This window comes from Melospiza melodia, chromosome 3, assembly GCF_035770615.1.
Source record: "Melospiza melodia melodia isolate bMelMel2 chromosome 3, bMelMel2.pri, whole genome shotgun sequence".
NCBI classification, from domain to species: Eukaryota; Metazoa; Chordata; class Aves; order Passeriformes; family Passerellidae; genus Melospiza; species Melospiza melodia.
In genome coordinates, this window is record NC_086196.1 from 107394977 (window position 1) to 107421973 (window position 26997).

The 26997-nt window shown below is 41.5% G+C and overlaps 2 protein-coding genes across 3 annotated transcripts; one reads left to right on the forward strand and one right to left on the reverse strand.

Moving 5' to 3' along the window:
- DZANK1 (double zinc ribbon and ankyrin repeat domains 1) lies at positions 1 to 23204 on the forward strand. Of its 2 annotated transcripts, none has more exons than XR_010027191.1 (20): positions 1 to 80; positions 2509 to 2633; positions 3286 to 3439; positions 4501 to 4618; positions 4990 to 5086; positions 5848 to 5960; positions 6507 to 6592; positions 7878 to 7995; positions 8891 to 9004; positions 9940 to 10032; positions 12785 to 12946; positions 13560 to 13788; positions 17348 to 17451; positions 18599 to 18670; positions 19611 to 19707; positions 20512 to 20600; positions 21665 to 21745; positions 22282 to 22413; positions 22760 to 22834; positions 22981 to 23045. XR_010027191.1 is itself a non-coding variant. In XM_063152510.1 (20 exons), the coding sequence occupies exons 2-20, from the start codon at positions 2525 to 2527 to the stop codon at positions 23099 to 23101; spliced, it is 2160 nt and encodes a 719-aa protein (XP_063008580.1). In that variant the 5' UTR covers positions 1 to 80; positions 2509 to 2524; the 3' UTR covers positions 23102 to 23204. The 2 variants fall into 2 exon arrangements, 1 of the variants encoding a protein (XP_063008580.1); XM_063152510.1 differs by having other exon boundaries at positions 22282 to 22409; positions 22981 to 23204.
- A 378-nt stretch (positions 23205 to 23582) lies between these two features.
- On the reverse strand, positions 23583 to 25349 carry LOC134416811 (baculoviral IAP repeat-containing protein 5-like). The gene is made up of 4 exons (XM_063153504.1): positions 25214 to 25349; positions 25021 to 25130; positions 24768 to 24885; positions 23583 to 24246 (listed from the first exon to the last, which is right to left on the reverse strand). The coding sequence occupies exons 1-4, from the start codon at positions 25325 to 25327 to the stop codon at positions 24166 to 24168; spliced, it is 423 nt and encodes a 140-aa protein (XP_063009574.1). The 5' UTR covers positions 25328 to 25349; the 3' UTR covers positions 23583 to 24165.
- Positions 25350 to 26997: the final 1648 nt, after the last annotated feature.

The following is a 26997-nucleotide window of genomic DNA, read 5'->3' on the forward strand; positions in this document are numbered from 1 at the left end:
GCGTCCTTGGAAACGGAGCGGGAGCGGCGGGACCGGAAGGGATCCAGAGGGATTGACCGGGATCCAGAGGGATCCAGCGGGTGAGCAGGGGCTGGAGAGCTGCGATGGAGCGGAGAGAGGTGTGGGGGCCGCGCCCTGGAGCGGACAGAGGTGCCGGTGGGGCCGTCCTCATTCCATTGATGCGATCCCAAAAGGCCAGAGGGAGCCCGTGGGGTGTTAGCTGTTGGGGTTTTTGGGTTTGGATTGAAGGCAATTGAGACAGCAATTGGTGTTCGGACTCAGGTGTTTATTATTTCTTATCAGTAAAAGTCTAATTACGGTGAGTTTGGCAGCTTTTTACAAGAAGGCACAAAATGGCCAATTATTGTAGGGGTGATCACAGGGGTCCCAGGATGAGAGAAGAGATGAGGATCTGACTCCGTGTTTAGAAGGCTGGTTTATTATTTTATTATATATATTACATTAAAACTATACTAAAGGATTTCATCAGAAGGCTAGCAAGGAAAGGGAAAGAATAGAATGAATAACAAAATCCTGTGACTGACCAGAGAGAGACACAGCTGGACTGATTGACCATTAATTAGAAACAACCACGTGAGCCAATCACAGATGCACCTGTTGCATTCCACAGCAGCAGGTAATCAATGTTTACATTTTGTTCCTGAGGCCTCTAAGCTTCTCAGGAGGAAAAATCCTAAGGAAAGTTTGTCACAGACATGTTTCATGAAAAATCCTATCTCTTGTTACAAGGTCTTTTAAGACTAAACTATCCAATTAAGAGCTGACACCTAGATTATTTTACTTGTTATAAATGAATACTCCAATTAATAATTAAGGAAATTTATTAAATAATCAAAGTATAAGTTCAGAAAAAGACACAAGTGAATCAACTCTGGCCCAGGTATCAGGGTTGAGGAGACTCAGGATTTGGTCCCTATTGCACCAAAGTCCTTGTGGGTCTCTGAAATGTCATTTCAAAGGGGTCTGTTTTATATAGTCCTTTGGGCTCTGGAAGGGGCTCTTTTTTAGCGTATTTTAGCATATTATTGTAGTTTTTCGTTTTGCTGCCATGTTTACTGGAAGCGGTGGATAATTCCTGGAATCCTGTCAGGTGAAAACTTCCTGGCATGAACTTCTGATGATGCCTATCAAATGCCTCCTGCTGGGGTCTTGTCAGATGAAAAAATCCCTTGAAATATAGATCTTTGAAATATCCCTGGAGACAGTGTCCTCCTGGTGTTTGAATCTCCATTCTTTATTTGTCCGAGACTGGCTTGGTGCCCAAGATGCTATGGTTTTAATTTCCTTTAGCACAAATTATTGTATAACATAAATCACATAACTGATCTTAAAGAGCCTGCAATGTGGACTTTTCTGCCCAATTACAAAATGCCACCCAAACCCATGGAGAAGAAGGATGAAGAAGCATGAAGAAGAAACCCAGGATGACACCCTGTGCCCTCCATCTTGCTTCCATCCACAACAGACTAAAAATCCCAAACCCTAAATTTCTCACCAAGTGATCGTACACCTATACTGCTCTCTATAATTTATTTCACACTTTTGTGGATTCTGGTCTATCTTGAAGTCTAGGAAACTTTCTCCATAAGTGAGGGTCAAAGTCAGAGCTCCCCTGAGGGTCAGGGCACCCCAGAGCAGACAGAGAAATATTCCCTGTGCCCTGGGTTTCCCCAGGAGCCCGCTGTAGCTTTGGGATGCCAAGAGCATCGGGGAAGGCTGAACGCCCCCTCAGGTCAGGGACAGAGCTGATCCGCCCATGGTTGGTGGGTGGGGTCAGAGGATGGACCGGGCTGGGCTCTGTGGTGCCCAAAAATGGGGCAGGAGGCAACAGAGAGAATCTGGGGCACGGGAAGTTCCAGGCTTCCAGGGGAAAGATTCACCCTCATCCTGTAAAGGAGCACTGGGACAGATTGCCCTGAGAGGGTCCCTGAAGCACTGGAGGGTTGGTGACAGAACCAAACCCTTGTAGCCCAGATGTGTTTCCTAGCCCTGAACATCAATTCCCAAGATCTGGAGTGTATATATCTTTGTTTTGTAAAATGTCATCATATCCAAATGCAATTTTGCATTCTTGAATTACATGATGTGATAATGACTGTGTACATCAGGATAAATCAGGTTTGGCCCCTGTTTCATGGATATATTCTGGATTCACATGATAACTGGCATAAGCTTAAGAAATTGCTGGTTTTCTTTAGTATTTTCCACTTATTCAGGTGTCCATAGTGGGATGAAGCTGGTTTCACATCTGACATGCTCAGGGTGGAGATTCTTGTCCCTTACTCCTTCCTTGTGTCGCTGACATGAGGTGCTGCAGCTGTTCTAGCTCAAACACACAGAGTCACAATCACAGAATGGTTTAAAGAATCCAGTGTTCTCTCTTCAAGAGAAACTAAGACAAAATGTCATGCTAAAAGACTGTATTTCTCAGTGCATTCTTCTTTTTAGGAAAATGATTGTCTGCCTTTTTACTTTTCTGTTTTAAAGATCATTGCTGGGAAAAATGACAGCTGGCTCTGTCTCAGCTCCTCAGATCTTCCCACTTCGAATCCCACCTCCTGGGAAAGCTCAACGGGAAATAGACACAAATACTCTCATAGAAATAAAATCAGGTATGAACAAGGCTTTAACCCCACCTCAAACCTGTACTTATATGTCCATTTGAAATATTTGGCCTTTATACTTTTTTCACATTTAATCATGATTTTTGAAGTGTGCATTTAAGGAACTTAAAAAATGACTAGCAAGTTTGATGCACCAAATATACTTGCATGTAATTTTATGTGTCCAAACAATATTATATATATATATATATATATATATATATGTGTGTGTGTGCTAGCAGTCTTAATTGTTTCCAAGGCCAAAATTTTAAGCTATTGCATTTGGCAATACAACTGCAAAAACAGTTCCTGAAAGAATCATGTACCAGGCTTACTGCCAACATTGTCATTACAATTTTTGAATTGCCACCTTTTGCTGTGGCAGAAAATACCCTTTCTGTCATTGGAATGCACAAGCTGCTGCAATGTTTGCATGCAAAATAATTTCACAGATACTTTGCTGTCAGAAATATTGCTTACAATGAAATTGCTTTTGTTGGGTAACTGATATTTCATGGGAGAAACAGTTTTGATCCCAAACATCCAGTCACTTATGGACCTGTTTATTTCCTTTATGTGAGAAAAATCAAGCACACTAGTGAATACTTTGTTTTCCCAAGGTTCCCACAGTATGAGGAAGTAATTTTTCTCTTTCTTTCAGATACACCTGAGGCCTCTATTTATTACACTTTAGATGGAAGTAAACCAGAACTCAGTAGGAAACCTGGCTATGGGCCTTATAACACCTTGGAGTATAAGGGTCCTATCATGTTACCAGAGGGGAGAGTAATGGTCAAGGCTCTGGCAGTTACAAAGTGAGTTACAAATCCTGGTTTGGTTTATTTTAGTCCTGTTTTGGCAAGGGACACTCATCCCTGTGCACTCCATACCCTGCAGGTGAGAGATGAGCCTTTCCCCAGGCAGTTTGCAATCTAAATTATCCTCATGAATAGAACTGACTTGGCTTTCTCAGGTTAATTTTTATCCATTAAAATGGATATCCATGTTTTGTGTGGCTGGATAACCTCTTGGGTACTATCTCCTGGACTCTGGGTGTCCACTGATCCCAGAGGTTGTGGGTGAGAGGCTGATGTACTGTCCTGAGAGCTCCTCCTTTGGAGTGTGACCATCAGAAACACCAGAGAAACCAGGCTGGTGTTTCTGGGGTCATCCAGTGGTTCTGTGGATTATTAGAAGCTGGTCTTCCCGGGAATTTGCTTCATTTCTCCCAAGGGATCACAGAATGCTGAACCTCACAGCTTAAGAACAATGTTGGGTGAAGCAAAAATACAATACATTGAAAGAAAACTAAATTTTGCTGCACAACCAGTGAGTTTGTCCAAACTAACTTCAGGCTTAGAGAGAGGACACCTCAATTCTCTGTCTGTACTGTGTTACATTATCTTTTATTTCCAAGGGAACAGGAACTTCCACTCCACTTGGAGATTTGTGTTTGCTGTTCCCTGTTAGCAGCACCTGCAGCCAGCCTGTGCTTGTGTCTGCACTGCAATACAACAACTTTATATAACACACAAAACCTAGGCCTAGGTTTATTTTCTTGCCATCACTGCCTGGATTAACATTTGTTTCCAGATTGTTTATACTAAGATATTTTCAGAGATTCACTTTAATGACAATAAACCATGCAAGAGTGGTTTGAACATTTACAGCAATTTCAATCCACTGCTGTAATTTAATAGGTATTAAAGAATGACAGTTGTTTTATCAAATAAATATTGCTCAAGATCCTACTGCAATGATGACTGGCAAGCTTGAAAGGGATGTTCCACCTAATAAACCACATCCATGAGAGATTTTCTTGTTGCAGCACACAGGTCTGTGGCAGGTTCTTAGCTTTGTGAATATTGATTTTCAGGGACTACAGGGAGAGTTCAATTGTGACAAAGGTGTTTGTGGTAGAGTACCAGCAACCAAACTTCCTTTTCCCTGTTGAAGATGATGACAAGAATTTCCTGAAAGATATGACCATACAGGTAAGTTTTGGAAATTGTAACCCTTTGTGTATAAAATACTGTATATATGATATTATTTAGATATTAAGCTTTAACTGCCAGTTTTATTCACACATTCTATTTTCTCTGTTTGCCCATCTTTGCTGCTTTGGTCCTTTTTGTAATATTAAAATTTCAAGGGGACACTTACCCCCCCACACTCAGTAGTATTTTATGACTAATTGAGGTCAAATATTTTAAAAATACATTTATCAGTTAAGCTTTCCAAATGCTTCCATTGAAAATAAATACTTAAGCATGTACTTTTAAAATTTTAACAAATAACTATAGCAAGAGAGGATTAGAGCAAAAGCAAAAGTTTTATTTGAAATTCAAATGGAATTACATTTTAGAATAAGGAAGGTGGAACATTTACTACAAAACCTAAGAAGAATAGACTGAATGTGGAAATCAAGCCTGCCTGGGATGAAACATCCCAAGACCTTCAAGGTACAGTATCACTTCATAAAACTGAGATAGTCTTCTGTTCTAGCAGAAAATAGCATAGGGTTTTCCTCTTGCATAACTTGTAAAATGTGGGTAATTTCAAAACCCCCTCAGAAGACAGAACATTCTCTGGAAATTCCAGTTTGGATTGCTCAACACTGCAAATAGAGAACAAAATTTACCTTCCGTACATTTCACATGACTTCTTAAAACATATTAAAATGTCATTCATTTCTCAGCAACACAACAAGGCCCTGTCTGTACTTCTCTTTTTGCCAGAAGATGCTGTTAAATTGATGAGATTGCAAGTCCTTTACAGAGTTTCTTTACTGATGTTTGCTTGCAGTAAGATTCCAAAATAAATACACTGAGCAGAAATGAAAGCTTCACCCAGATTTTCTCTGTAGATAAAGTCTCTTATTCCATGGCAACAACAATGGGACTGTTTTAGAGCAGGTAATTGTATTAATGTTGATTCATTAATTTACTCTTAGGAGCTGGGGTTTTTTTAGCATGCAGGAAGGAAGAAAACTGTAAATAAATTAAAACACATAAGTCAGCTCTGTCAGAGAGGTGTGGGGTTTCTTCTAGTTTCATTTCCTGTAATTCCATGCAGCTTATTTGAACCCAAAATGTGGAGGCCAAATATATTTTTAATTATGCTAAAGTAGAGTATGTAACATTCCAGTTCAGATATGTATTAACTGAAGCATGAAGTGGGTGACAGTGGAATAACAGGATTGTCATTTTAATCTTGGAATCAGACAGAAAACCTTCTCACAGATACCCTCAAGGAGCTCAGCTCCTTGCCAGTGGTTTGGGAGCCACAGAGCTCAGAGAGGAATCCACCTCAGCACAACCAATGGAGTCATTGCAGGTGAGCAGAGGGGTAAGCTGAAGAAAACTTTGCAAGATTGTCATCAGGTCTAAAAAAAGGAGGAGGTGAAGATTTGTGATCTCTCTCAGCTATTAATGCCTTTGCCTGGATTCTACAGTCCTGGTTTAAATGGAATGGTAATGATGCACTGGAACAGGAAAGCCCAAAGCAGGACACAGTTGTCAGCATGGACAAAAACAGGCAAAGGAAATCGACACTGACTGCATTCCTACTAATTCTTTTCTAATACATTCCTGAATCTGCAGTTAGCAAATACTTAACTGCTGTTTGTTGGCAAGTTAGTATTTAAAAATATTCAGTAATGCTGTGGTGGAATTACATAGCAAGGCACTGATTTATTTTTACTGGAAGGAGCCATGGGTCCTTAATTCAGCTAATGGGGGAATCAAGAATGGTAGATACTCTTCAAATCAGTGCACTTCAGTGCAGTTTATTTCAAATTGCATCAGTAGCTGACTTTTCTATCTTTCTATGCATTTTGCAAATATTTCCTTGCTAAAGCATAAAGAATTACCTCTATTTCAGTTTACAAGTTCCTCTACAGTGACTGTCCAGAAAAGCCTAGCAAGCACACACGTGTCAAGGATCCAGAGTGAAACAGATTTCCTTAAGTAAGTGGCTTCTCCTTTTAACATACTTGTCCTTTGGAAAATATCTAATCCTTCTGCAACCAAGCTGATAATACTGTGGGCTTCTATAAAAATAAGGAAGGCAAAGACAGACATTGGGTCTTAGCTGCAGAGTATCATCTAGATAGGACTTTAAACGTTCTGTTTGTTAAATGTAGTTTTCAACTGTCTGTTATCAGCTGTCTTATCATCCCTTAAAAAAAAACCTCCTAACACTCACAGGATCAGAGAATAAACTATCTTTTCAAATTGTAATACACCCTCAGTGCTGTAGGTGAGCACTGCTCACTGGAGTAGTCTCACAGAACATTAATGCTTATCAGGATTGAAAAAGTCCTGTGATCTACATCAGTGGCTCCCCATGGTGCAGCAGTGAGGGCTGACACAGACTGCTTGTCTGGAGACCTGTTCATCTCCCATCATGAGGAGGAAAGTATGAAACTCCATAGCAGCCAGACTGTCAGAACCCAGGACATCCCTCTGGCTGTTCTGGAGGGCTCAAGCCCCTGCCAGGGGCCTCAGAGTCCTTGGCACAGAGCCCAAGACCCCTGTGCCTTTGATTTTGACCCAGGGAAAAAATTACCAACTTTATATGAGGAATTACAAGCCACAGAATTTTAAGTAGAATGATAGTTAGTTTGTCACAGGGTGAAAAGTAGAATTTTGGGGGTTTTTAGAATGGGGGCTCAGGGTCCCAGGATGGAGGAATTTGGTTGTGCCTTGTCCTTTTTTCTCCTTCTTCTTGGCCTCCATCTTCTGGGTGATGGTGGCACTTTCGGATTGGTTTAGAGTAGGAACACACTGTCTAACACAGGTGATAGATATTGGGAAATTATTGTAAATAATGTACATGTAGTTCTTAGTATAAAAAGATAACACCACCCTGAAGATGGTCAGTGTGCCACAACCTGACCTGCCAGACAGACCTTGGTGGGTCAGAGAAAGAATATTATAGATAACAGCAAATAAACAACCTTGAGAACCAGAAGAATCCTGACTCCTTCTTCAGCTGCTGGGCTGGGAAAAGAGACTCTGACACATCTTGGGATCATCATGACCACAGAGACCTCTGAGACCAGACAGCTTTCTACCTTGCAAAGCTGTTTGGAGTTCAGAACTACATATCTGGATGTTGGGGCATGGTGTGGTGTTCCACCACAACTCAGAAATCAGCGGCCTAAGTCCTGTCACAGCCAATTGCAGATTATTCATTATTACGCAGCAGTGCAGTACTAAACCCAGCTCAGCCAGTTTGCTTTATTTTCAGATGTGCATATTGTTCTGCCCCTCGCCTGTCTGAGCCCTTGGCTCACTTCTGCCAGAAATGTGGATCTCCCATCCCCCCTGTGCCATTCCAGCGCTTCCCAGTCCCCGAAGGAACACAGGTCAGCAAAACATGACAGCAATGCACACATCATCCTTGCAAACATGACAGCAATGCACACATCATCCTTGCAAAGAACAGCAGCCTCTGCAAGCTACACAGTCAGTGCTGGCAAACCTGGTGCCTACTCACACTTTCATTTCAAAGTTCTGCTCTAATTGCTTTGTTCTACTCTATACCTTTAGCAGTGGATCCAATGAAATTGTCCAGCAATGAGTGAAATTGATTTTTTCAAGGGCCATGTATTCTAATATGGAAAACAAAGAAAAAGTAAATTATTTGCCTATGTCAGGAAACACTACCAGACCTGAAACTTTACATGGTGACATGTGTGGGCACCAAGTTTTTGGAGTGGTGTGTGTAACTGTCTTCTCTAAACTCTTCCCAAGACCTGATCTAACAAGTCAGTGGTGTGTTTCCCTTCCTGTATCATCAGAAAGTTTTCTGGTTTGGGAAATGCTGTAGTTTTAAGTAATGACTGAGATTCACCACCTCCTTAGATTAGGTTCATAATTAGGAGAATTTCAATTAGCTGTATGAAGTTGGTGACAGTTGAATAAAAGGATTGTAATTTCCTGGAAACAGAAAGAAAGCCTCTCACAGGTCCCCTCAAGGACCACAGCACCTTGCCAGTCCTGCTATATTTATAGTATCATTTTCATTTTATTGAAAATTACCTTAATACCTTTCTGACATTCTCTTTCCAGATATCTCAATATTTTCTCAGTATGATCCTTTGATCTTTAAGGTATCAGCATCAGTTTCTGTCAATTGCTATATTTCCAGTGACCTTGCTGCTGATGTAGACTCCAGCTAAGAAAATACTGAAATCTCATGATAACCTTAATGATCTCATTGTGGTCCTTAACATAACTGTGATATGGCTTTTCCTTCAGATGGCACCATGCCTTGAATGCAGACATCTTGTGCCAATGAATACACCCACTTGCATTATCTGTGAGGCACCAATAGCTCCACAGCTGCAGCCCCAAAACAACATCTGCATTAAGGTAATTGAGAATAAGAAAAAAATAGTTATTTAACTCCTGGCATGCATTTTTCTAGCAGATTACTTCATTACAAATACTTTGATCCAACCTGGCTTTGTATTATTACATTATGGACAGCTTTAAGAGTTAGTGGGATTTAAAACAGCTTGAATGGAAAAAGGGATTAAGGATTCCCCAGTACAACAAAGACATGGACAAACTTCCCTTGAGAAGGAAGGAGCAACAGAGGCAATGTGAGATGGGCTGATCTTAACTCCCATTTCCCTGTGCTGCTGAGGAGGGCAGGAGACAGAGAATCAGGAGGAAAATTAAGTCCAGGAAAGAAGGAGGAGTGGGGGAAGGTGTTTTTTGAGATTTGCTTTGATTCCTTATTTTCCTACTCTGATTTGACTGGTAATAAATTCAATAACTTGCCCAAGATGAGTCTGTTTTTCCCCTGACAGTGATCAGTGAGTGATCTCTCCCTGCTCTTAAACTCATGAGCCTTTCATTATATTTTCTCTTTTCTGTCCAACTGAGGGGAATAATAAAACAGCTTTGTTGGGCACCTTGTCTTCAGGCAGGGTCAGCAGACCACCAGAGGTCTTTTAAGGCACCTCACAGTACTATGGTATTATATTATTGTTAATAATTGTCTATGCACATTCTGGGCTGTCTGGTTTTTGTGAGGATAGTGACTCAGCAAACTGAAACCAGAGTATACAAAGACCTGGAGATACTGACACTGAATCTCCTGAAGAAACTAAAGCATAATTTTAAAAAAATAGTCCCCATGTGATGAGAGGCAACATGGCCTAACTAAAGTGTGAAACAGCCCAGACTTGAAGGATATCCTCTATCTGCAGGGCTGGATAACCACAGCATTTTGTAATATCAAGTCTTGGTATTTTTGTTTTCAAACACTCTGTGAAATGTGTTTTCTCTCTGTTTAAAAGGGCAAAGTCATTTGTCAGGTGTGTGGCACAGGAAATCCTCTTCACCATAAGCACTGTGCAACTTGTGAGAGCAAACTGCCTGAAGTACAACTGGTAAGGCTTCAATCACACTGGGTGAATCAAACCACAGCACAACATCCTTTATCTCTGGAAAACTGAAGTCATGTCCCTGTGTTACCAAAGCAGAGATTCTCTCCCCAGTGTCACATTTGAACCCAGTCCTCCCACAGAAGCTCCACCACAAATGTCCAATTAAACATGAGTGTCTCATGTACCTTCAAGTTTCTGACATGGAAGTCAGGATTGTGAATGCCCTTGGGAAAGCTCAGAATGCTCTTAGAAAATGGGTAGTCTTGACTCCAAGAGAGTCTTGTTTGTGTTCAGATTACTTTCAATTGCATTAGAAAAGTTGAGTATATACATCAGGAACAATATTCACACTGATTTCAGTTATTTTCTGAAAATAGAATAGGCTTTTGCATTATTTTTCATATCTCCACTTTTACATTATTTTTCTTATCTCTACTTGCTGCTTCTCCTATATGCATACAGCTAGCATGCTTGTGTTTGGCTGTGACTCTGCACAGAGGTGAGAAAAGCACTGAAATATTACCCCTGAAATTGGCCTGTTTCAACTCCCCATTTAGCTTGGCTCCTTAGCCTTAGAATTTTATTTTCAGTTCTGAAAAAAACCTGTATGAAAAACATCTGGTACATTTCACTTCTCCATGTTGTGATAAATACTAAAATGATAGAACAATAATGGTGTGCAAGTTAAAATCTTCTGATTATAATGATTAACATCCTGAGTTCTAAAACTGTCTATATCTAGAGGCAAAAGTCTCTTGTATAGCCACATGAGTGTCATTTCAAAGTGAATTTCAGTAGGATTCTGCACTTAGCTAAGATAAATGTATGTTTGGCTGCTTCACTGAATGCAGAAATGTGTGTAGATAATATGTAGCTGCATGTGTAGTTAGGCATGTGACTCGAATGTGAGACCTGTAGTAGCTGAGAAAGTTAAATGCTTACTAAGAATTATTAATAATTCTTAATCAGAAAATCTGCTAATAATAATGATGAATTAGTGATAACTAGTATTTTAATAATAGCAATAATGCTGATATTATTAATGGCTATTAAATAATTTATATTTAGAACGTATTTAGACATGTGCTTTTCTAAATTTTATTTTCCAACTGAACCCCCTAATTACATTGTTCAACTTGCAATGCAGGCCACAGATTAAAACAGGGCTAGTTTGTGTCTACACCATAACAGCAAGTAAGCAATCAAAATCATTTTCCTTGGCTTCTGTCCCCTATCCATATTCCTGACTTGTAGAGAAAATAAACTGCATAAGCCTTAAGGCAAAACCTAACAAAACATTTTAAGTGCTATTTGTCCTAACTGGGATCTGTACTTAAGCTCTGGAAGTTTCAGATGAAAAACCTGTTTTGCTTACTCATATAAGTTAATTGTAGAAAAGTTGGGTAATATATAATTTGCACAAGGCAAAAGAGTGCAAAAATATATTTATGCAGCAAATTCCAAACTGTGAGGAAACTCTTGGCCTGAACACATTCTCCCTCTCCCTGCTGTACTACTAAAAAGAGAGGTGCAAGGAAAATTGTGTGTTGGATTTGAAAATGCAAGTTTGTCAGTACAGAAGCCTCCATCTTAATTTCATATGTGCTCATACATAGGACTCTATTAATAAATACTCAGTTTAAAATCACACCATTGATAAGGTTATTTTTTAGTGCTAGTTCTGCTAAAAATATTTTCAAATTAATTAATGCTACATTTTACTGTGGTTTTGGTTTTGTGATGAAAATTATAATTTAGATCCAAGTCACTCTAAGCTGCAAGAATTCCTTTAGGCTGGATATTACTTTATGTTGCCAGAGCAGCTTGCTTTCCTCTTTCCCTTTATTAGGCTTGTGGACTTTCCTTCATGAGGAGGATTTTGTGCCTAATGCTTGTTTTGTTTAACCAGCCCACGTTTGGAGGAGACTGGTGTCCATCTCTGCAGGGCCAGCCCGGGCAGACGGCTCGGTGCTCCAAGTGCGGCGGTGTGAACCGGAGCGACGCCCGCTTCTGTGCCTGGTGTGGGGCCAAGGCAGGTGCTCCTGCTGCCTCTGGGACACACCTGGGGCTGCTCCTCTGCTGCAGTGCCACACTGCTCTGTGCTAAGCTCCTGCCAGTCACTAAACACTGTTAGCATCCAGATACTTGCTTAGAGCAGAGAGGATTGGGTATGGAAAAATGAACAGCTTAGGTGATGTCCTGAGCCCACATCAGTCTGTGACCCCAGGGTTTGGAGATGCAAACGAATTATCGTGGGTCAACAAGCACCAGGTGATTGCATCAGCTGAGATGCAACAGCCCTGTGCTCAGGCAAAGTAGCTTAACCATCAAAGGTTAAAGTACAGGCTGACCCAATGCAAGTTTTCCCATAACAGCTCTGGGCTATAATCACCTACACAGGCAATTACCAGATATGAGATGATGCATGCAATTGTTTTGACTGAAGGCCTCCTTAACTTCAGTGAGGACAAGTACTTAACTGCTGCTCAGTAGAGTTACAATCACTATAAACAATTTCCCCTTGTACAGTGCTTCTACCTAAGATCACACTAAAGCAGAATTTATTCTCTGTGAGCTGAATGCACATAAAATTTGAAACACTCCCCTATATGCATAAATAACCATTATTCCTGTACTGTACTAGGGCACTCAGGGTGGTGCTTTACATCCTTTAAATTCATTCCTCTGCCCTTATCATTCCTGAGTCATTCATCCTATGCTTCCCTAGTGACAAATGTTGCATTGAACTTTCCAGCCTGGACCTCCTCCATCCTACTTTGCTTGTTCCAAGTGTGGGACCAGCAACCAGCCCTATGCTCGCTTCTGTGTGTCCTGTGGTGTGTACATAGAGCCCCCATCCAGACAGAGCTCTCCTGGCACTCCCATGGACCGTGGGGACCCCCTGGCATCCTCCCAGGTAGGACATACAAAGCCAGGTTTGAACTCAGGGAGAGGCTGCTCTACTGGGGGAAGATGGATCAGCACAGCTCCATTCCTTGGGAATGGGAATTCCATTGCCTTGGGACAATGCTGAGGGGTGGGAGCACAAGGAGGGCAAAAATGTTTTTCTTTCTGCTGAAAAGCAGCCTCAGCCCAAGGCCTTGATCCAGCCTTTGTAAATGGCACAGTGAGAAACAGTCAGCCTTTCAAAAGTCTTAGCTCTTCAAGTAGTTTTATCTTATTGTCTGTGAATTATTTGTGCTCTGCTGATACAAGGTATTCTTTCACACAAATGTAGTAGTTGTTTTTAAACTGTTTTAAGACAGACTCCAATACTTAATAAAGCAGCTTTTGCCCTACAAAACCATACACATTCCCTGGCAATTGTGAAGAATTTGGATTTTGCTTGAATATTTGTGATAAGTTGCGTTGTTGTTACAGACTGGTAATCAAAATTTAAAAATTGTTAGTTATTCTTCCTGCTAGCTTTTTCATTCCCTTACAATTTGGTGTTCTGGTTAGTTATGCTTGTAAGCCATTGAATTATATCTATATTACTTATATTTTCTCTTCTCCTCAACCACCCACAGGCAAAACTATTACAGGCTCAAGTTGCCTGGCAAACTTGTCCTGTTTCCTTGCCCAAATCAAGGGCAGAACTAACAGAAAGAGAAGATAAAGGAACCCAAACCATTGGACTTTTTTACCCATCCAGCAAACTGTTGGAAAAGAAGGAGCTTGAGCTGATTTCACAAAAAGAAAAGGTGGAAAAGATGAGTGATCATAAGCCTCTCCTGACAGCCATTAGTCCTGGAAAAGGTTAGAAGTTCTGATTTTATGATTTCTAAACAATTTATGACTGTGCTTTTTTTTCTTGAAAAAATCATGATGCATGGAATGTGGCATCAGTCAGACACTTATTTACATCTTTACAAGTCTGTTTCCACCAGTCACTTGTAAATGCATTGCCTTAGAATTCAATCACTGATCTCTACCAATAGCTAAAATAAGCTATCAGCCATATCAAAATTGGGGTTACTGAGCCCTGTGCAGCCTTACTAAATTGGTAGCAGTTTGATCTCTTCAGATCCCACAAGACTGGAGGCAGGTGTCCTGTATGGGAATTGGAAACCACTGAACAGCTCCCAGTTCCCAGCAGCCTCCCCTGCCCCTGCCATGTGAGCTTCAGGCAGAGCTGTGATGGCACCTGCAGGGATATTGATAAACAAAACTCTGAGACACAGGGGATGAGAGCTCTTGAAAATACAATGAAGCTCATCTACATGAGCAACTTGTTTGGGGTGCTGCTGTGGAATAAATTATAGAAGCTTCAGAAGCAAAGAAAACCAAACTGGAAGAAAGGATTCTTAACAGGATTATAAAAACATCACTCATTGAAGAGTTTTTCCTCTCACAGATTACAGCAGGAGCAGTATCAATAGTGCAGACAACTTTCTTTCACAGTGAGTTTTGTGGTCACTTTGCGTTGTCATCTTATTGTAAATCTCCCATACCTTCTTGGTGATTTCTCATGAGCAACTCCTCATAGCACTGACTCCTTTTTCTTCACAGTACAGCCAACAAACTCCAGCTCTTTTCTCACCCAGCTAAGCCACTCTTTTGTAGCACTCATCATTATTGGACACAGCTGTGGTCTATTAAGGGCAGGGCTGTTCCTAATCTCTGGTGATTAGTACAGCTGCAACTCCTCAGGTGTGAGGTTACCTTCTGCACTGTTCTCTTATATTCTATCCCTCCACAACTTTGTTCTTTGTGGAATCACTTGACTGTTTGCTGTCATTAAATGGTTTGCCATTTTTAGAGGTTTTAGTTTTATGATCCTGAGAAATCTTCAGCTTTCTGGATCCCAAACCCTTGAAGACAGTCCATCAGTATTAATTAGGGATCTAATGGCTCAGTGGGCAAAATTGTCTTTAATCTCACTCCAGCTGGGCAATCCATAGGATGAATTAATTTTAAATCATTACAGCACCAAACCCTGGTTTAGAGGAGCAGTTACTCTTTTGGATCCACTTTCTCATCTAGCTCTCTTCAGCACTCAGATGATCAACTCCTTAGGCTGTTACCAGAATTAATTTGCTATTGGGTAGTAAAAGTTGTAATGGATGTTAGAAATTCCTCTTTTGACTCTGTGTGTCTGTATTCAGATGGACTCTGATTCTTGAAATAATCACGGGGGAAATCTGTTTTCCTCCTCCCTTCCTCTGAAATGTGACATGTTCTCTTAGGCATCACTGTAAGAAATACTTGACTCAACATGCCAGGGAGCTTAATTTAGTCAGATAAAACAGGACTGGCCCCGAATAGAGCCAAGAAAAAAGCAAAGTCCCACTGAATATTTGTATATCTCTGTCAGAAGTACAGCTCTTGACTTGTGAGTGAGAACTGCTGTCACTGGGAAAAGTTGGGCAGAAATTCTGAGCTGCTTTTGAATTCTTTTCACTTTTATCCACTTAGCAGAGGTGACTTTGTTGAAGTTGCACTGTGTAATGCATTGTCCTTTAGATCCTGCTAAGGACTGAGGAACTAATTTCATTCCATAAATCAATAAATGTCTCTTGCACTCAGTTCATGCTGTGTCATATACATGGCTTGAAACTATTTGTATCAACAAGACCATGCACTATCACCCAGGAAAATCTTGTTTATTTATGCCAAACATGGCTATTATTTCTTCGGTCAAAATAGGATCAGACATTTGATATTCAAGTTTTTAAATACAAGCAATTAAATAAAATGGTGGAGGTTATTATTTCTTGACCATATCAACTATTAACTAACCTTCTTTTCATGTGTGAAGATTGAAAAAAAATATTAAAGTTAAGAAAGGGGCAAACAACAGCAGTACCAAAACACTAATCCTCTGGTGTATACTGTATTTCTTTTATTGCTGTACTTTCAGTCTGTTTTGAACAGGAACCAAGACATTTACCAGGTAAAGTTTACAAAGAACTTCCCTTTTCTACTCTAACAAAGGTTAAATCAGTGTGATATAGGTATAATAAGATCTAATAGAACATCAACCATGCAAGAATATGTTCCTGACCGTCTGGATTTTTTCAAATAAAATCTGGGGATCTGGGCTAGTTATAAACCACTTTATTGCAAATAATACTGACTTCTTTGGAGAGATCACTCAGCAAGTAGTCTATTTTAGATGTTTTAAATAATGCTTTCAGCTTGTATGTTTTTGGGAACAATTTGTGTTGTTCTTTGGATCCTTCTTTTCTATTCATTTAAAGCTGCTTAACAAGTAAGATTTGTTGGTTTAGTTTGTCATAGCATCATTTGTCAACCTTGAGTCTTCCTTGTGCCCTTGCTTTGTCTTGTAAAAGCCAGAGCAGCACTTTCCTTCTGGCTTGGTCTCTTTGCACTGTTTTAAGCTCCACTTAACATGAGGAAAGGATAAGGTCAGAGCAGCTGCATTGTGTAAGTGAAGTGAGGTTACCAAGCCTACACAGTTTATTTACAACAAAATGAATCATGCTCTGTATTTACCATGAGGATGCTAAAAAAGAAAATCAGCCAGATCCTGAAAACAAACAGTTAAAAATGAGAACAAGTCCATTTGTTGGGTTTTTTTGTTGTTGTTTTTGGTTTTGTTTTTTTGTTTTGTTTTGTTTTTTGTTTTGGTTTTTTGTGTGTTTTTTTTTGTTTGTTTGTTTTTGTTTTTTTATGATGAAAACAAAATGTAGCTCTGGAGTTGCCTGGACAGGAGGTGCCAAAGCTCTAAATGGCTTAAGATGAGTTTTTAATCCAGGCACATTCATCCCCTCATGTTTTGTGCCCTCTATCAGGATAAAGGAATGCTGACTCTCTCCCAGCAATCCTGACAGGCAAAAGAGCAGGAATGCTTAATCTTTTAATATGCTCTTACATAGAGAATTTAAAGGAATTCATTTGGAGGATAATTTACACAGATCAAAATGTTGTGTATCCTGAGTTTTTGTGTTTGCAGTTTTCAGATTTGGATTATTGTTCCCTGTCAGTTATCCAAAATAAACTAAAAATCAGTTCAAAACCACATAATTGCTTAATTGTAATATTTATTTTTTTTCTTATGATCTGGAGAAGTGTGAGATTTTTCCCATCACACAGAACCAGTTTTGACTCCTAAGGATCATTCCAAGACATGGCTTTGTTGTGAATAGAGGGCTCTAAGGATGAATTATAACTACAGATAAAACAGTGTTCCACCTGGCTTTTTAGGGTATAACTTCCTTCTCATTTTCTTGATTAGATGAATTTTCTACAGAATTTTTTTTGACTCAATGAAATTGGGCTATCTTTTAAATCTTCCATCACTTGACTAGAAGGAATGTTAATCACATTTAAGGATTTTTCTCCCTGTGAACAGGTTATTGGAGAAAACAGCTGGATCATGTTTGTGCTCATTTAAGAAGCTATGCCCAGAACAACCCTGAATTCAGAACACTGATTGGAGAACCTCAAATGGGAAAGGTAGGAAGGAGCTTGTGAGTAATATCTTCCTATGGAGGGCCATGAAAAGATTATTGTGGCTGCTGCACTACCACTGGAAAAGTAAATGTCTCCCTTTTCTTTAGATATTGACCTGTGTGTCATGTGTCTTGTCTGGTTGTTCCATTTTTTGGTCAGTCTTTTTCTGAAGACTTTTTTCTGCTTTTTTTCCAATGGCAATTCCTATTCTAAGAGCTGTAAGGGGAGTGAAAAATCTTTTGCTCAGCTGCTTTTATATAGAAAGAAGGTGGGAACCTTCTAGGACTCCTTCCTAAGGAGTATATACTTCTGTAGATACTTGCTATCTAATTTCTGTATTCACTGAGATCTATTGTCCACCAGGATGTTCAGAAGCTGCTGTGCAACTATAAGAGAATATCTGCTTAATAGAGTTGAGATACAGTCCATTTCAACTTACTTCCTCTGCTAGAGGATTCAAAAGGATAGGCCTGAAGAGTATAAAATTGCCTGGGGAAGGCTATTCCTGCTGCTTCTTGGCTTTGTGTCAGTTAATTGTCTTAAAAGCAGCACCCCCAGAAGTAACAAATGGTTCAAAGCAGATGCCAACTATCTGGGTTTAATGCTACTTTTTCAGTTTTTCATGTGGATTAGAAATATAATCAACCTTACCTCAAAATTCTCAACCAGCTGCAATATAATCTTCATTCCACCTCTTTACAATCCCCTGTGCACTCATTTTTGTATGACTTCCATAGATTTGTTGCCAGCAGTACTGTCTCAAGGACTGATACACAAAGGTACCAAAGTTTTAGTACAGACTGGTGTCACTAAAGCAGCCGCCAGTTCTCCTGGATCTGGGAGTCCCAAGAACAACACAGCCTTTTATGCAGCTACAAAACCTCGGTGGAGAATGACTGAACTTCCATGAAATGCACCCTTAGTACAGTTTTGGATTTCAGTTGTTATGAAATTGCCAGTTTCTCAAAACACACCTGCCCCTTTCTCATTGACATGGGAAGTGTTGGTACAATATCACAGGGAGGCAAAGGCCACATCTGTGATTTTGTGCATTGGCTGCACAAGAAACACCATCAGCAAGAATTATTCTTTAAAGTACTTCTGTGGGGTTTTTTGCTAAGATCTACTAATGGCTGCTCTTTCCTTTTAGATCAATTATGCCACCATCTCTGAAGATGACTATGAAGTCACTATTACATTGAATTTTGCTGCTGTTAACAAGGTCAGTTCATGGGATGGGGCCTGTTGAGAGGCAGCTGGTCTAAAGCTGTCACTAGAGCAGTGTAATGCTGATAGATTTGAAATTCAGGTCTAAACAAGAAATGCTTTTGTTCAGAGGGTGTTAACTTACCTCTTCAGAGAAAAGAATCTTTTTGTTTCTCTGTTGGAGCTGGATGAACAGGTATCTTTATCTGATTAAGCCAGACTTCGTAGTTATGTTGCTATCATCTCACATTTTGTTAGTTTGCTATTAGTATTAACTTTCTTCTTTCAGCTGATGTTGTTTGATTATTCTAGCACCCCTTAGCTTTTGATCTCAGAACCTGCTTTTCTTAAGCCTGCAAAGTGTGCTCTTAAAAACAAAGCTTAGTAATTTTCAATAGTTTGGAGATAACTTCTGTCAGAGCTCCTGTTAGCTCTATTCAAAATCTGGATTCTCTATCTCAGGAATTACCATGTTCCAAAAATCACAACATACACATTTCCAGCTTTTCAAGATGAAAATCTACCATTTCAAAAATCAAAAATTCAGACTGCATCTCTTGTGTGGAATCTTGGAAAGCTTACCTTGCCATGTGAGGCCTGAAAAACCGTATCACATCATTTCAGAAGTGAAATTTCTCAAGTGGTAGAAACACTTTCTTTTGGATGAGAATCTTCATTTCATTAACTGAGGTTGTATCACTTTTTTTCTAAATCAAAAGAAATACCTAACACAAGGTTCAGAAAAAAAATACTACATAATTTTGCCTCAAAACAGAGTTCAATTACATATGATAATGTCTTGTGGTAATTTGACACTGCTATTCAAAGCCTGTGTATTTTTTCATAGGCAAGTGTTGTGCCACTAAGAGTATTTATTTATCATATTTTTTTGTTATCATTATTATTTATCATTACATGATAATCTTAGTAACTGCCTGCATTTGATGATTTTACAGAATATTCATCCTAACAGAGCAGTGAAGCTCAGCAATGATTATCTGAGTGCTGGAACAGAAGTCACAGATGGACAGGATGGCAGTCAGACTAATTTTGGTGAGATTTTTTTCCTCCCTGTCTTTACAGTAGACCATAAACAGAGCAATCAGGAATACAGAAGTAGTGCTTGGAAGCTTAGAGATCAAGGCAGGCAAACATTCTGTGCCTATTTAAGTTGGTCTTTTAAGTCTGAAAAGGTGTCCAAGTTGAGATTTAAGCAATGTACAGATGCCCTCAAAAACTCCTGGGAACTTCATCCCTGAAGAGCTGAGGAGATCAGTGAACTTCAGCCACAGGTCACAGCAGTGCTTTTATTATAGCACTAAAACTTTAGATGTTTCACATACTCACTTACAACAGGAACCATAAACATCAAGATTATCTCTGCATCTGAGCTCTGCCAGGGACTGCCAGTTCTGGCACATTTGGCAGAGATTAGAAATTATGAAATACATTCATGTAGGGATGTTGTTCAACTGCAATCTCCCACTGGTGTCAGTAACAGCTCAGCATTTTGAGCATCTCATTTTGGACTCAGGTTTTCATTAAATCAACCAGTTGTAAAGTCAGCATTACAACTCAGGAATTCCTATAGCATCATTTTACATAATTCACATGTAAGTTTCATCCACTTTGTGCTTCCAGTCTGAGGCTTGGCAAGAAGCAGTCACTGGACTGGGAGCTGTGCAAACCTTTTGTTAAAACCAGTTTGAGCTGCAACAAGTATTTCATCACTTTCTCATGTGGAAAACTGATAAATATTGCTTTGATTTTGGACAAATTATTTCCAGATCTCTGCCCCAAGTTCTAGTTAGGATACTGACTTTGCTTTGAATTAACACTTTTTTTCATTTCTGGTAGGCAGGGATGATCCCAATCTTTTCCATTCAAGAGGCAAAATAAGGAGAACCAAGTCAAGAACACTCATGGGAAAGGAATCTAGGCTCTCTGTAAGTATCCTCTGCAAATACAGGAAAAAAGATTCATGGAGCAGCATTAACATGAAGGAGGGCATCCAGGCATTAAAATAGAAAGATTTTAACCCTGACTGGAGGCAGGGGTTAAAAGTCCAACTTAATATAAAACCTGAACATTGGTAACTGACATTTAGTTCAGAACTGAAAATAACTAATTTATTTTTCTAAGAGTTTAATTAGATTTTTTTTCTCTCATTTTGAACCCATTCAATTTTGACACTGCATTAGGTCTGAGGACTGTTGCAGTGATTCTCTTATAGATATTTTTCAGAAGCAACATCAAATGGATGTATTCTCATCTTCCCTTGACTGTACAACATTTAACTCCATAGAGGCCTAGTTTAATTCAAGAACCAAGGATTTACTACCCCTGGAGACCAAATTTCCTGAAAGAACTGTCTACTAGAGGGATTGTCAGTAATGACATGGAAAAATTCGAAAGGGAAATGTATATTAATCTAAGCTTGGATCACTCAACCAACTCAACAGGTGGGAGAAGATACAGAGCTCTGTGATATGAGTCCAGAGATAAAAAAGTGACTGAGCTTTCAAAATGAGAAAAGGTTGAAAGCTGGGAAGAAATAAAAGGAAAATGTTTTAGGTTTTGTTGTTTGTTTGTTAAGATTTAGTGAACTCATTTCACTGAGGCAAAACATAGATATTTTTAAAATGAAATACTTCCACAAGTTTTGGAAACTTCAAACTTTACTCCTTAACAGGTACCCATGTTTAATTTTACTGTGCTGAGCAGATCTTTGTACAGCCCTGGGGAGCTGCATTGCCATAAAGTGAATAATTTGCAGACACCCATTGCTGAATGAAGACCTCAGTAGTGAGATATTAGCCAGGGTTACCCAGCATTTGCTCAGGTTCAGAAAAACATTCCCAAAGAAGTCAGGGATTAGTAACTGAGGCTCAGATATATCAAATTCATGCCACTGTGTGCATTTTGCACTTTCATTCCAAGGCAGAATCTGGCCCACCTACTTGTATTTTCCCCTGTGTGAAATGTTCCTGGCTGTTGTGTGTCTCCACAGCCAGAGTCCAGACTGCTGCTGGATGAACTGGGTCAGACTGGGAAAGGAAGAATCTCGTTCATAGAACAGTTGCTCAGTGATGTAAGTTACACTTGCTGAAGTTTCCTTTTTCAACTCTTTGCCTGTCTACTGCATGAATATTAGCCTGGAATGCAGCTTCAGCTTGATGATTAGGAGGCAACAGCCTTGCAATACCAGGCTTCAGACTGAAAAAGCATTTTAGAGAAGATAGGGCCTGTTTTACATTTATAGATGATCTCCCCAAATTTCTGTTTGGTCAGTGGATAAGGCACTCTTCTCTGGGTTTGTCAAAGCCAAACAAAAAAAGTATTAGTTTTATAATTAAGGATCAAGTCCTCTGTATAGCAAAAGCAAGCATAATCTCTATGTTTCTGCTCTGGGATCTCATTTGGCTACTGTTACACATATTAACTCTGGCTTTGAGCTAGGAGATGACAAACATTTTCAGAAGAAAGCAGAACAACACACTTTGAACCTCTGTCTGTCTTGAGCATGAAGCCCATTTGCCAACTTGAACTGCCATAACACATAAGTGAGGTGGAAGCTGAAGAATCTGTGTGGTTTTAGCAGCCCCCTTTGCCTGTGCTCTGTTCCAGGGAGCTGACCCCAACTCCCTGAGCCAGGAGGAGCGCCCTGCCCTCACAGTTGCTGTCCTGAACAAGCACACAGGAGCCATCTCCCCTCTGGTGCAGAAAGGGGCTGACATTGACCAGCAGTCAGGGCCGTAAGTGAGTTCCCATCCTCTGCCTCGGCTCTTGCCAAGTTTTACCAAAAGAAATCACATGTGCTCCAGGTTCAGAGAGAACTAAACCCCATCTCTCCTCCACAAATATGTTCCTTTCAAGGACACTATCCACACTCCCAGTTGCCAGCTTTGAAGATTTCCCATAACTTCTGTTATTAAAGCTGCTGTTCTATTCACTTCCTTCCCCCATCCATTTCAACTTAATAAGATAAACATCACCAAAGCCTACCACACTTCCTGTGTGTTCTGTACCCTCCTATTCACCTTCCTAAGTTTTATTTGCCAAGTTTCCTTAGGTAGTAAGGGCATTGCTCATTCCTCCTGTGCAGGCACAACAACACAGCTCTCCATGAGGCAGTTCTGCTGGGACTGGAAGGAGAGGAGAGCGTCCGGGCCCTGTTAGGGTAGGTACTGTGGCTGTCCCGTGTCCCTGTGGGAAGCAGCATCCAGAAATTCCAAAGTTACTCCACATAAATATTCACCTCCAAGCCACTTCATCACTAAGTGCACTGAATTGAAGCAGTTTAGCCAATGTGTTCTGTATTTACAGCTGCAATGCAAGCGTGCAAAAGAAGAATGCAGCAGGGCACTCAGCGCTGGATTTGGCTGTTGCAGCTGGAGATAATAAGGTTATTTCACTGTTCCAAGTAAGTGGGGATAGAGAGCACTGAACAGACTTATGTGACACAGGAACATGGTTCTCATCAATGTGTTATTACAGCAAACTTAATCCCCAAATAAAGTTGAAGGTTCTTTGACTTTGGGAGCACCTGACCACGTGTGTCCAGTTCTATCTGCAGAATCCACAACCCTGTCTGATCAGCTTGGGCCCTGTAACAGTCAAACATTTTCTCCAAGATTGCCCCATTCCTTTCCAGCAGTTCAGAGCACAATCCCCCTCTGACTGCACTCTATTCTGCAAATTTTCTTTTCCTTTCCAAGCAAAGGGACAAACCAAACCCTCCCAAGCACAAATACATGTCAATGTCTCTGAAATGTCTATAATGCCTGATGAACACTGACACTTGAGCAACAGCACTGCAAGCTGTAACTGATGAGCTTAATTTCCTTTTTGATGTGAAAACTGCAGTCAGTGCAGCCCACTGCAGTAAAGGTCAGAGTCTTGTCCTCCAGAAAATCGAGTAAAACAACTTTGTCGTTCTGCCTTCAGCTTTTATTTATAAATGCATCAACACAAGGCAGCAGCCAACTACAAACAGAAATTTACAAGAATATCAGGCACACTAAGGTGTGGTATAACTCCAAGTTATTAGCCACAATCCTAAAACCTCAAAGTATTTTTAAAACTCCTTCTCCTTTCTATGTCCCAAAGCATCAGAATATTCAGTACAAGCATGGAAATGCATGTCAGCTGCTACCAGAAATACAAGTTTTAGCACCAGAGCTACTACTATCTTTATGAGACAGCAGTATCTCCAAACAGGTGGATTTACAAAAAAATTAAAAAAAGAAAACAAGTAAACCCACAAATAATAATCCTTTAAAAAACAGCAGGAAAATTAGGAGAATCCTTGCAGAAAAATATTTTGTATGCAGTGCATCAAAACCCAGGTACCTCCCAGACAGAGTGGGAGGAGTGAAGCAGAATTCCCTCTGCTTCTCAGGGACAGCCAGTCTGGAAGCAGCCTCAGGAAACACGGCCATTCAGTCACAGGGCAGTGCCACAGCATGTGGACAAGACAGGTGTCACTGGCAACTATGAAGCTGCAGCAGCCTAGACCAGATTCTTTATACGACAGCGCTGGATCTTGGCTTTATCTTCAACCTTGGTCATCATCTGAGAGACCTCTTTTTTCTGCAAAGAGTAAAAATAATATGATGTTACTGTCTACCACTAAGTGGAGCATCATTCAGTTTCGAGGAGAAAGCAGGATACATCCTGCATAAAGCAGAGAACAAGGAAAGGGATCACCGGCTGATCCAGCCCGAGCCTGGATACAACAAAGCACTTTACACAAAGCCTTGTGGTAAGGTGTGGAGAGAGTCCCTGTAAGATCTATGTGTTGGATAAGTGGGTCCCAGCTATTCTAAATGAGCTACAGCTGCAAAGTCCTTAGTCGGGCAGCAGCTGTAGCTTGTGAAGGCAACTGGGATAAAAGGGGGTGGGTCGAGAGCCCAGGAGGAGCCTCTGTGAAGCCATGAGGAACTGCACAGCAGAGAAGAGCTACATGGTAGAAAACCAGCTAGAAGGTATGGACTTTAAGAATATCATAACGAGAGTATGGGACTCTAGAAATATGAAATACAATAAGATAACAACAACAGTAAGGAACGAGCCCGGCCGAACAATTCAAAGCCAAGATGCCATGTACGTACGAGTGCCTTTCTCGTTCGCATTTTTTCCAGCTTCAGGAACTCCTGCACCGTCAGGTTAGAAGGTTCTTTCTGAAGAGAAAGAAAACCACAGGCCGCAGAGTGTTTTTTGTGCTCCTCCCTGAAAAGAGGCGAAAAGAAAGAGAAAATATAAGAGGAGGCAGCAGCTCCCAAGGAGCCACACGCAGGCGCTCTCGGTCGCCGCCAGCGGCTGCCCCGGGCCGGGGCAGAGGCCGAGGGATCCCCCGGTACTCACAGGGGGTCATCGTCGGGCTCCCAGCCCTCGAGCTCCTTGAGGCAGTAGAAGCACTGCGCCACGTCGGGGCTGTTCTCGCTGGGGCAGTGCACGAAGCCCGCCGCCGCCATCTGCGGGCACACGGGAGGCCATCAGCGCCCGCCCGGCCCCGCTCCGCTCCCCTCCCCTCCCGCCGCCCCGGCCCCGCGCTCACCCGCTCGGGCGTGCAGGCGCAGCCCTCGGTGAAGGGCCAGTTGTGGAAGGTGGCGGCGCGGACGGAGTGGAAGTAAAGCCGCCACACCTCGGGCAGCAGCTCCGGGCCCGCCATGGCCCCGCTCAAACGGCTGCGCGCGCGGGGCACGGCGGGAGCGGGGCGGGCCCGCCGCCCTCACCGAGCCCTCAGGGCGCCCGCGCAGCCAGGAGAAAGGAAACCTCCTTGTGGCAGCGAATCGGAGCTCAGGGAAACACCCGGGATTTGCTGCCCCGTTAGGAAAGGGGATGTTCCACCTTTATTCCCGGGAAAGGCGGGCTTTGTTAAGCGGCGCTTGGCTCCTCGGGCCGCTGCCCGGTGTTGGCTCCTCAAGCGCAGCTCGGGTGAGCCAGCAGCCGGGCTCCCGAGGCACCAGAGGGAAGCAGAGGGCTGGGAACATCGTTTGTCCCTTGTTTCACTACATACCTTAGAACCTCATCACTTACAAAGCCACGGCTCCCACCCCGAGGATCACCTCACTGCCTTTGAGGATCTGGGGTTAAACGAGGGACCTGGATAACACAAACTGGCTGCAGCTCCGATGACACAGGGCTGTTATAAAAGCGTTGTCACTTGGCAGTCCCTGAGGGACAAAGCCACAGAACAAGATGGTCCTCGAGATCTTCATGGTCACCTTCGAGAACACAATGCTGAACCATGATCTTTTTCAGACTATTTTGTATTTCCTAATTCTGTCTGGAAAGGAGGAGCTTGCTAAGGCCTGCCTGTGTGCGCCCGTAGGGAAATTAGTTTCTTGCCTTGGTCAGCTGCCCACACACATCCTCTCAGGGCCATACTGGAGTTTGCTAGATTCCAATGAAATAAGATGATGGAGAGACACCTTAACAGACAGTATGACTACAGACAAGCTTTTCCAAGGGAAGGGCTTTAATTCCATTCATAAAGACATACATTTCTTTTCTTTCAAAGTCCAGCTAACTCAGAACATTAAGAACATTGAAAATTTTCACAGTCATGAAACAGACAGAAATGTGCATGGATGTCTGGGCACACAACCCTTGGCTGGGCTGGTTTTCCTTTCCACCACCACTGGGTTTTGTGTTGGTGATGAGGGACACTGGCTACATAAAAACATATTTTGTGTCCCTTTCTCTTCTGTTACCAAAATGAAGACTCCAGTAAGGCAATTACTGCTATAGTCAGGTAGCCAGCAGGTACACACAGAACATTAAGGACAGAGAAGTCACATTTGGTGCGTAGCTCTCTGTAGGCTGGATGTAAAAGGACCATCCCAATGGATGTGATCTGTAGTTAAAATGCCCAGCCTGGCCTTTGGTCTGTGCAGCTTTCTGTTCATCTGCACTGAAAGTCAGAGAGAGAAGCTGCTACATTGTGGAAAAGGACAAGAGCCACTACCAGAGAAAGTGTTTGGGGTTGTATTTTTTAATTCTTGGCTATTTCTATTTATTCTTTGCTAGGTGAGCTTAGGTGCTTCCAAGAACTAGATCTGGGCCACCTCTGCCCTCTCCTCCTCCCTCCCAGCTGCGAGCAGACTGCTTCTACAAATCAGCATTTCAAACATTCCCGCTGACTTTCACTCTGGGTTTCTGCCAGCAGGAGGAGGTGGGTGCTGGAGCCTATGAGGCTGCTCTGTGGCTAGAGGTGTGCCCAAAGGGCTGATCTGCAGCCCCACAACCACAGAGAGGTGGAAGGATTCCAAAGAGCTGATCTGGCAGTTGTGGTGCCCTGCCTTGCCTAGACACAAACCCACCTGACACTGTTCCTGA